Here is an 11,544-nt window from a genome sequence, read left to right on the forward strand (position 1 = left end):
TGTTCCTGTTTCTAAAATGAACGAAGCTGGATGTGTTGTATAAACAACAGAGCCAAGAATAAAACACGGAGAATGAACATCAGGCCTTTTCTGAAATTTAAAAGCAGCTCTTTTTGTGGTTGCCATTTACTTCTGGGTGACTGGAACCTGAAAACCCTTTAGGGTATTAAAGAGACCTAAATTCACCCAGTGTTCCAATGTCTAAAAATCCTTTCATGCTGTACCTGCTGAAGAGAAGGCCTCTAACAGCATCTGTGTACGGAAATAAAAATGATAGCTAAGTAATGTTTTACACTTGAAATAAGGTTGGAGTCTGTTTTAAAAAGATAAGCATCAATATAAAAATCATGTGGTTCTGTGATAAGTAGGGCTGTAGCTAACACAGATGACAGGCCTGTTTCTAGGGATGTTTGTTATGGAGAGAGGCTTACATACTTAAAAGCATATTAAGATCACATAATTTTAAAAATCATAAAATGATTTACTTAATTTAGAGTTTGTGAAGTATTTTCCAGACAGTATGTCACCATTTAATTGAGTTTGTGAAGTATTTTCCAGACAGTATGTCACCATTTCATTGACAAAATGCTGTAAAAATACAGGATTCAGAGTCTCACCACAGTTATTTTTTCATTGATAAATCATGAGGTACTTGTCAATCCTGTTCTAAAAACGTTTCCAAAACATTGTTGGTACTAATGAAGGAGACATGACTGTGTGTCTGGCTCTCCACTGGAGCTTACGTTTCAAGTTGTTTGATTCTTACAGAGGGTTTTTCATGAAACTGCTTGCAAAAACTCATTGGCTTATTATTATTATATCACGATCAGTATTAATTACTGTCACAATTAGTATTATAGTCAATGTGGTGAATAAAAGTACAATCCCCCTATAGCTCTCTCATGTAAATAGCATGTCATGTTAATTCCATTTCTGTACATATTTTGGATTTTATAGCCAATATTGTCATTTATTAATTACCTTTTGGCAAGAATATTATCGCTCTTGGGTTTGAGATTATGTTTGATGATGAATGATTTGGTTTTCCCATACGTGAAAAATCTAGATGCTCTCTGTGACATCCCATCTGAAAAGCCTCGTGTCCAGTTAACACGTACCTAACACACCACAAAATGAAATTATCAGAGCACAGCTGCTGTCTAACAAACCTACCAGCCATGCACTCTGTCACCCCCCCCCCCATCAACAAGGACGCCATTCAAGTCACTGATTCACCAGACAACACAGATCATCATTATCAGGCATGTAAGACACAGCGGTCATTAGTGACATTAATGGTTGGGACACACACACACACACCCACACACCCACACACCACACACACACACACACACACACACACACACACACACACACACACACACACACACATACACTGATGAAAACCGGTGCGCAGGAACCAGTCGTAGTGTGTCAGTGGGGAAGCGTGGAGACAGCAGTGGGTCACTGGTCGTGCTGCAGTCTGAAGCCCACTGCATACCCATGCACACTCCACTGCAGCACTTAGATTTCACAGTGGCATCCCCCCTCTGCATCTCCACAGTGATGCTTCAGGGCAGCTCGCCCCATCATTACCCTTCTCACATGAGAACCCACTGCTGACATCTTTTACTGTACGCCGCACACTCACAGGGATGCGCAGGCAAACATGTGCACCCCCGCTTTCAAGTAAATAGGACAGACAGGACTGCCCTTCTTTCTGGTGTCCTTACACTCTCCTGTCCACTTTATTCTGTGCAGCAAAATCAAAGCTGGTTTGTAGGACTCAGGCTGGTCCCAGAGGAGGTAAGCCTGGACGAAAGCCCTAAGCACCTCTGCCACTCTAGCACCATGATTTATTACTTTTGCACCAAGCAAAGAAGAGAAGTTCACAGACAAAGTCCTTTTCACATGAATGCACTGCACCAAGAAGAACAAGAGAAGCCTGATGAAACACACACACAGTCACATTTCAGTGCTGTCGCAGTGCTTTCTCTCCATGTGCTTTGAGGTGAGTCATCAGCCCAGGGAAGCATAACCTCACAGCTCCAGCTAATCTCTCTGCTCCTCCTCTGCCACCTCCTCCTCAACCTGCCAGCATCTCATTTTCTCCACTTATGGATGAAGGCGCCATGACTTACATCATCATTGCAGCCTCACATATACATATAAGGCCACAGATTCAAGTGTATTCTTGGAAATCGCACACAGATCCTGCAAGGAGAGCATGATGCTTCCTGCAGGTTTAAATGAGACAGTTGTCAGTGGAATCTTTCTGAGTCTTCTTGTATTTTATGTGTTTCAATTAGCGCTCCAGATTTCAGGCTGGAATTGTGATTTATATGCTGGTCTTAAAAAACGATGTTGCTCTTTCAGTGATGCATGGATCTTTTATGCCCTCTATGACAGAAGCACAGAGATGCGATTAAATACTGCATGTTCACACTCAGTCAGCGGGATCCCGACCACAAGCAAATATGAAAACCCAAACTGCCTCTTTGAACCCACACAGCTGGCAATCAATGAGCTCTCCTACCATGGATCAGTGAGCGTACACCACAGTGGGGTGAAGAAATACCTAACTTTGACACACATTTCATCAAGAGGAGGATGTTCTCAGGTTATTTCCGTATTCATAACAAGCGAGACTGCAGACATGTTTGGTTCTGTCACATCGGGGCACATGATGGCACACAAATCTGAAGCCAAGCATTTGCGACTTGAGGCACTTTCTGTCCTACTTCTCCTTAGAGTAAATAAACAAAACATTATGCCATTTTTATCTAGACATGCATGCAGCCTTGCCTGACATTTGATTTGTTCACTGTCTCTAAATGAACTCGCATTAACAGCTGATAAACAAGAAGGAATATGAGGATAAAAACTGGAGCAAGCAAAACAGTCTGACTTTGCTAGTATCCAGTGAGAGAGAACACACAATGTAGATTACCATCAGTTACACTCAGGAGTCACACGTTTGCACGAGAAACATGAAGGACTTACATTGCCTTGTGAGTATACGACATCTTCTCTGGAAGCTTTGTGTCCATTCTGACCGTTTACTGCTTGTCTGGTGTTTATGTTAGTATGATCCTGTCAGCTACGTGTGTGTGTGTGTGTGTGTGTGTGTGTGTGTGTGTGTGTGTGTGTGTGTGTGTGTGTGTGTGTGTGTGTGTGTGTGTGTGTGTGTGTGTGTGTGTGTGTGTGTTTCAGAGCCCAGGGCCAGACCACTGGGATAGCTGTGTTGCTCCATGCTGACTTAGCTGTCATATATTGAAGAGGCCTTCCTAACGGTCTAGAGAGCATCAGCTACTCTGTCCCGTCACTTGAAACATCACATCCAAGACACACACACACGCACGCACGCACGCACGCACACACACACACACACACACACACAAACACACACTGATTCCCCAGGGCCCTACATCTGGAAATACACCATCACGGTTATCCCCAGAATCTGACACACTGACAGGATATAAGCAGCCTTGCTGGGTTCTGTGTACTGATGTTCTAGCAAGTAAAAAAAGAATATCTCTGCAGAAGTCATTTTCTTCTCCACTTTCGATCATTTCTTTTGTGGATGTCATCAGGTATGTTATTTTAAGAGCTGAATAATGAATATAAAGAGAGCAATAATCTTCACTAGTGAAAACTCAAGTCTGCCACAATAGTCAAATTAAAACTATTACACATTTACCCTTAAAACATATATTCTCTGTTCATGTTGGGTATAAAGAGGTGATTTACATGTATTTTATTGGTGTCATTTCTATTACATGTAATTCTTTTTTATCCTTCAGTTATTTGCCTTATCAGTAGGATTATGAAAAAACATGAAACTTGCTGAGACAATGGAGGGTCCTCAGCCAAAATAGATCCTGTTACATTTTGGTGAAGTGTTGTTGTTTTTTTTAATATTGTTTGATAGTATGTGTTCAAATAATAATACATGGATCGTCTTCTTCTTCTCCTTTCAGCTTTTCCCTTCAGGGATCCCCCCAGTGAATCAGTTGCCTCCATCTAACCCTGTCTTCTGCATCCTCTTCTCTCACACCAACTACCTTCATGGATCGTGGATACATGGATTGTGACGGAGGAAATTATGTGTATTCCGAGAGTTGATACGACTGAGTTTGTGAAAAATGATGATGACACAAAGTTTGATTCTGTTCATTTCAGATGAGGCTTGATTTACTTTGAGGACTACTGGCCCTTGATGGAGGTATGAGCTCTATTTGCTACCAATCTAGTTTCTTAATGCATTTACAAGGACAGCACACATCAACATTTTTGCAAATATTCAAGTCAGCTCATTTTCAACTGCAGCTGGAAAATCATTACAGGAATAAGTTATGATATGCAAAAACAAGGCAATGGTACAACAAAAAAGCAGCACAATCAGCGTGGACACAAGACAGCAGAGACGACATTCAAGAGATTACGATACAGTGATGCAATTATACGCCATCATTTAGAACCCACAGCCCTGCAAATCCTCACAACACAACATAACCTTGGTTACCGATCACTCTTACTTAGCCAAGCAGACTAATGTGACCCGTTAGTACAGCAGTAGACATAGTAGTGTGTCTGTAGTGTGAAACTGTCCATCTGACCATTTCCTTCTGCAGTTTAAGTGATCTACGACGATGTTGGAGGGAACCATAACTCAATACCTACTTTCAGTTGTCTCTGAAATCATTCAGAGACAACTTTATAACACAAGAAACATTTGATCAACTCATAAATAATTATTCAGAAAATAAAGCTATGTGGACCTCAATGTGCTTTTATATTACATCTGTTATGTTATTACCTTGAGTCAAACATTGGGTCGTTGTACATCGGAGGGGAGCAAAGAGACGGCTCTCTTGGACTGTTTGGGGGAACAACGAGGCCCCCTGTCCGGCCTTGTCTTGAGGCACCATCTGTTGGAGCAGATAGATGTTAAATATATATATACACAGTATATTATATATATATATATATATATATATATATAAACTTAATATTACTGACTGTAGTAAACTCAATGAGATGTAAATGTCAGTATTTTCTTGTTTTTGAGTACATTCAGTTTTATGTAACTAACTGAAGCATATTGATTGGGAATAGCATAGCACAGACAGGTCCCCCCAGACGGTCTTCACGCTGAGCCCATATGTTGTCGAAGGCTAGTTAGGAATGCCGGCAGCTCAGTAATCCCCTCAGACATCCAGATTTAAAAGGCTATTTTTGTTGGCTTAGTCTGCAGCGTTGGCTTACTGCAAAGTGGTTATCTTCCCTTTATTCTGTTGTTTCTTTGTTTGTCATTTCCCACAGAAAACTAAATACAGAATAGCAAATGTGAAACAGCTAGAAAGAGAACATGAAACCTCTTTGACCTTAGATTTTTGTGTAGCTCACTGATGTAGTGTGTGATGAATGGCTTTACCTTCTCCATCCAACAGAAAGGAGGTTAGCAGGTGGGGACACACCTCCTCCAAAACAGAGCAGAATGAGCAGAATGCCGCAGGCCCCTTGGAGGACAGATGGTCCAAGAATACCTCCATCCGCTTCTCACTGGACTCCTGTCCCAGTATTTCCTTGTACTCCCCCAGAGAGAAAACCTTATCGTACACTAGGTAGGGAAGTACGACACTGACATCCAGCTCGCTCAGGATGGTTTCACGATGTTGTTTGAGGATCTTTGCTGCCCATCTCTTCCTCTTCCTGGCGCATGGCTTCCTGACAGGCTTCTGCTGTTGCCTCTTTTGCTTCTTCACAAACCACTTCTTGGTACCGCTGCCAAACATCTTCAAGTTGAGGAGACCCACCAAAACCTCTTCCACGCCTCTGTCAACAGAGTTCCCAAAGGAGGGGAGGTGCATATTTCAAGCAAGGGATGTCACCATGCCACATACTTCTACGAGGTCCACTTTGTTTTTGTCTGAGTCGTTTATCTGGGGCAGGAGGAGGCAATCTGGACACTAGCTGATTCCTAGCTGGGTACTTACTGACACTAAGAAGATTACCAGACTCTTAAGTACACCAATGTAAACTTCTCATCACGGTGCAAACATCCTTTACATATTTTGCAGCATTTTGCCTTTTAGAGAATCTTACATTTAGCCACTTGGCCTTTGATATCAGGTTTGCCCTTTAATTAAAAACACATTTTACTACTTTTTATTTCATGTCATCTCTTTAGAGTATTAATTAGGAGAACCATGTCACAGACCCTATGGTCATTATAGGTAATTGTGATATGGCTAAAAATCATCAGGAACATAGAACAAGAAGGCATGGGGTGCTCCAGTCCACCATGCATATTGCAGCTGCCCCTGGGCAAGGCACCCTACTTCTGGCTGTTTGACTACGGCGGTGCACTAATCAGCTCCCCAAAAACCTGCCCTTCCTGCTTATTGGTGTGAATGTGACGCCTGATTAGAGAAAGATTAAACCATTTTGTCATGGGCACTGACCCGACACATTGAGGGGACTGGTAGCACTGAGGTGAAGCGTTAACATATAATGAAATGGATCAAGGGCTTTTGGGGGGGGGGTTAATGCATTGTCCTGGAAATCTATTTTAAAAAGTAGTGCAGCACCACTGATGTGACCTTGAATCATGTCATCCAGCTGCAGTAAGAGGTGATGAAGGATGACTTACTGTTCACCAGAAGAGGGAGCCATTTGATCAATGAGTATGACATGTACAGTATGTCATGTGATCCTTTAACACGTCAACTAACTTGTGTAACCAGAGTCAAGGATTGGTGTCACCAATGTTCACAAACACCCAGGAAAAGGACTGAGACCTGAGAACTGAACTTGGACTGAGAGCAGAATCTGGGAGAAAACCAGCTGTGATCCAAACTCTGGTGTGTCTATCTATAAAACAAGATGCTTCTTTAACTGGTTAGCTGTACTAAAAACTAAGTGTCTCTAGTACAGAGACCTTTAACTGTGAGCTGCTGTGATACATAATCAGACAGCAGCTTCTGACCGGCATTCTTTCCTCAAGGGCAATGGTCTCTGTTTCACGATACCAATGTCCAGACCTTGGACAGGGAGGACAGATGATTTGAGAGAGGAGTGAAATAAACCATCTATGTCAAAGTGGAGAAGCCATCTCTGAAGTGGGGGGTTGGTCTGTGACATCATTTTTTTGCCTATTTACAATCAGGTCCTTTCAAAATTCAACAAAAGAACTACTCAGCAGATTGACCCAGATGAAGGGTCTCATTAATGACAAGACCGCCAACACTAGAAGTGAAGAAGCCTCTTGGATGGGAGGTGAAAGGTCTTCAAGAAACTTTCTTAAAGTCCAATGGATTGATTTAAGGTTTACCTGCAACTACCTTCTTCAAATTCCACCAGAGATATTCAAGGTGATTTGACACAGGTGATTATGATGGCCGCCAGAACTTTATCTGAAACTGAGCTCTGGTGGACTGCAGGCCTATTTGGTATTGTTGTCCTTTGGGATGGAAGGAGATGTTTTTTATAGAATCTCTTCTTTCTTGATTGAATTTCAATTTTTATGAACTGTATTGAGCCCCATTGGGAGATAGGGCGTCGGGCAGCTCCTTCGTAGTGCACCCCCAATGAGCAGTTTATAAAGGGGATAGAGCCTTGCTCAAGGGTACCTCGGCTGTGCTCGAGAGGTAACACCTCCCATTGTTGGTTCACACTCAAAAAGTTTTTTCCCGACATGTGTTTTTAACCACCCTCTGGTTCCCAGCCCAAGAATTATTGAACTGAGCTACTGCTGCCCCAAAACTAAAGTTCACTGATTGGGAATAAAACCCGGACCGCGGCGGTGAGAGCACTGAAACCCACCCATTAGACCACCAGGGAATGCATTTATGCAGCAAGTGTCAAAGGAAACAAAACAGCTCCTATGAGCTATAGGGTGCTCTTTTCAGCAAATACCTCATTCTAGAAAAAGTAATTTCCCCAAGGGGATTATTAAAGTAAATTTCTTCTTCTTCTTTTTCTTCCACCAGAAATTGATGATTCCTTTGCTCCACTGAACAGCATCAAAAAAGTTCTGTGATTTACCTGGATGATAAGTTACTGAACCTGCTGTGTGGCAACAGCGCTAACAGCTTCATCACCGTGCTGCTGTGAATGTGGATGATAAACCTAATTGTTAGAATAATGTATATAAGTTATCTCAAAAAACCTGACACTAATATACAATATAATGGGGTTTCAATAATTTCCACTTCCAAAATGTAAAACCGTTTACATTAAATTGCAAAACATGCTTCATAATCTGCACTTCATACTTACAGAAATAACAGACACAATAACCATCACATATACCTGTACATACACTCTCTGAGCCTCTTTTTCTGTTCAGGGTCATGGGGAACATTGGGAGGGAGCCACCAGTTTCCTGCAGAGCCACATGATGGACATAGAACCAGTCAGATATAACACACCTATGGTTATTTAGAGTGATAAATTCATGTTTTTGTAGGTGGGTGGAAATGGAGAACCCATAGAGAACCCATGCAGATGGGGGGAGAACATACAAACTCTGCACAGAAAGGAATTGAACCTGGAACCTCCTTGCTGTGAGGCAACAGCACTGCGCACTGCACCAAACCTGCCGCTTACTGCTTTATTATTTATTTTTTATTATATTTGTCATGGAGTAGATTTAATGCTGAGTAATCTGCATCCTCAGTAGTTCTTATTGCATCATGCAAATGTCTTATCAGAAGTGGACTTAAGTCAATTGATTGCTTTATCATTTGCTTCCATCAGTGGGCTTTTAGCCCACAGACAAATATAGCAAATAAAAGAAGATATGGATAGTCGTCGGTGAGACTTTTCACCAAAGGGTCTTATCTCATTGCCCAATCATTCACCAGTATTATGAAATTTAACATGAGCATGATAGTATACATAATCTACACGATTGCATGTGCCTTGTTAGATATCAAATTTGAAAGTTATCAATTTTGTGCATTCTTCTATGTCATTCAGTGTGTCAGAGTTCACACTGACAGAGCTACAAGCCTGAAAGTGGTTCTGGGCCCTGCTGAGTAACACCGTTATCTCAATGTAGAAAATTTTCCATGAGCATTAGAAATTGAAGCCTTCTGCATCAATAGACCTTACTTGCATAACTTAGATCATGTGGGTATGTCATCATGTCAGTTTTGCAGATGATAACCTAGATCACAGACAAAATGTAATGGCTTTTTGATTGGATCATGTGCTTCCTGCTTTTAATTCAAAATCGAGTAATAACTTCTTGTGTAATTCTGCAAGCAGACAGCGGATACATAACATTATATAACTTATGGCTGAATGGGAAAAAGCAGTCGAAATTGAGGAATCGAGGCTAAATAATTCTGACATGTCCCTGGGATGCTGCAAAATTTGCATAAAATGAAATGCATCCAACATTATCTTTGTACTTACACTTCCTCCCTAATATTTTTACCTCACCCAGCTGAATCTGAGTTACTGAGTAATGTGTGCTGACTAATGACAAATGTCCATTCTGAAGGACTGTGAGTTTCAGACTGGTATGGAGGTTGTTCTCTCTAATTGTGTCTGTGTTTTCTAGCAGTCAGTCTGTAAAACGAACAGCCAGCGGCAGCGCTGACACCGCGGACTGTAAATTCTCCGTCCCATGAGAAACACAATGTATTCTGCTGGTGCAGCGATGTTGCTGGCCAGGCAGAGTAGATGACTAGATGGGTTGTGTGTTTGTAGATCGGTCACAAATAGTGTTGATGTTAGATCATCTACACTTGGTTTCGGCTCATCACCCTCTCTAAACGCTCTGAAAGCTACGGAGGTGGAATCACCCCCAGACGGGCAGCAGCGGGCCGCCCACAAGATACTGGGACAGTCGAGGAGGAACATTTACAGTTTATAATCATGCAATATAACTTTAAAAAGGAAAGCAACACTTCAAATAGAACCTATACAAGTAAAGGGGATATGACGGGATAGGGATGTGATGGTTTGGTGAAGTATCACGAATGATGCCCAAACTGAAGAACTTGAAAAGTAGCTGTTAGCATTTGACTTTAAAAGAGAGAAAAAATGGGTTTGGGGAGTTTTTACTCATTTGATTAGAGGACAAGGTCAACAACCACTTGGCAAGAAAGGTAAATCTTATTTTCAGTTCTAATTTCTGTTCTACTACCCAATCAAGTGCCTGATTGGGAACTGATGGATCAATTTTAAATAAATTTAAAAATTCAAACACAAAAGCAGACTTGGTGTGGAAAGTTTCTGTTCTTCCTGTCTGCCAGACGTGTGATTCATGTGCCTCCCATCGCTGTATGAATGCCAAATGAAATTTTTAGCATAACTTCACTGATAACAAAAAGACTTATCATTAATCGATCACAAGGTCTCAGTCAAAAATGTTCCTTTAAATAGCCGAAGGTTATCTAATATGCTCTCCTGTTATGTGGTTATCAGTAAAGTCATTGATCATGTCTGCTGGATTCTCATTAGTTTTATCAGTGCATGGCTATGGTTACTGCAGACTCACATAGTTGAGTCAGACATTACTGTCAGCAACTTACCCGCCTTCATGACTTAATTTCTGTTTGACTTGTTGTAAGCACCTCGCAGGACATTTTTATGGGAGTTGGACAAGCCTTGGCAAGCAAATGAAAGTGACAGAGTAAATAACCGGGGTATGCCAGAGCCATGTCATCTCGTAGTGTCAGATATCTAAATGATTTTTTTTGTTTCTTTATTGTGAGCAAAATACAGTAATCTGAAAAGAAGTGAGTGGGAGAGAAACAGAATGTTCTTACCGTATACGAGTGTGACTGTTAATCTGGTTTGAACAACTTAAACGCCTCCACCAGACCGGCTGAATCTTATCCATATTTGTTTGTTGCTACCATAATCTATTTACAAAGAAATAAAAGTTTTATTAGATTAGATTAAACTGCTTTAATTAAATGGAAATATGATGGAGTCATTTCACAAAATAACATACAAAATAATAAGGAAATACTGCAGATAATACAGGAGATAATTACTGCATTTTTAATTATTGTGTTTTTCATGATCTATATAATAATTATTATTATTTTACTGTACATTGCTAAAATTGCGCCTAAACAATAAATATTTTACAATTCTTGCTGAGATATGTATATGTATTCACTGCAAGTTAAAAGTAGGAAGAAGATGAAACATGAAGGTCTGTCTAGCTATAGCTATTATTTTACATTTACAGGTAAGATTATTATCATGGCATAATCACACTCAAACATCCCATCCATAAAAATATTTTTCCACTTAAATACAAATGACACGACCTCACAAACACATACAAATATGTCAGACCTTGTTTTCTTCAGGTGCATTTTTTTTTTTTTTTTTTACAATTTACAGTTTTTTACAATTATTTTTATACCGGCATAAGATTGTCTATTTTTTATCAAGAAATTTCCATAAAAAATTTCATGAATTTTAATGCATTTCTTTTGGAAGGCTATGGCCCAAGGAACAAGCCGATAAATTTCAGGGCTGATATAAATCACTGTCTGGATCCAGAAT

The 11,544-nt window shown here is 40.6% G+C and overlaps 1 protein-coding gene across 11 annotated transcripts in view; it reads right to left on the reverse strand.

The window, feature by feature from the left end:
- Positions 1-5,970, reverse strand: part of tjp1b (tight junction protein 1b) — a 66,390-nt gene extending 60,420 nt beyond the window's left edge. For 7 of the 11 annotated variants that reach the window (XM_068313980.1, XM_068313979.1, XM_068313978.1 and 4 more), the window contains exons 1-2: positions 5,441-5,969; positions 4,823-4,934 (exon numbers count right to left, since the gene is read on the reverse strand). In XM_068313980.1, the coding sequence (XP_068170081.1) occupies positions 4,823-4,934; positions 5,441-5,876 (548 nt within the window). In that variant the 5' untranslated portion in view covers positions 5,877-5,969. Of the gene's footprint in view, positions 1-4,822; positions 4,935-5,440 lie in introns of all 11 variants that reach the window. The other 4 variants (XM_068313976.1, XM_068313975.1, XM_068313974.1 and 1 more) reach the window with 2 other exon arrangements.
- Positions 5,971-11,544: the final 5,574 nt, after the last annotated feature.

Source organism: Antennarius striatus, chromosome 4, assembly GCF_040054535.1.
Source record: "Antennarius striatus isolate MH-2024 chromosome 4, ASM4005453v1, whole genome shotgun sequence".
NCBI classification, from domain to species: Eukaryota; Metazoa; Chordata; class Actinopteri; order Lophiiformes; family Antennariidae; genus Antennarius; species Antennarius striatus.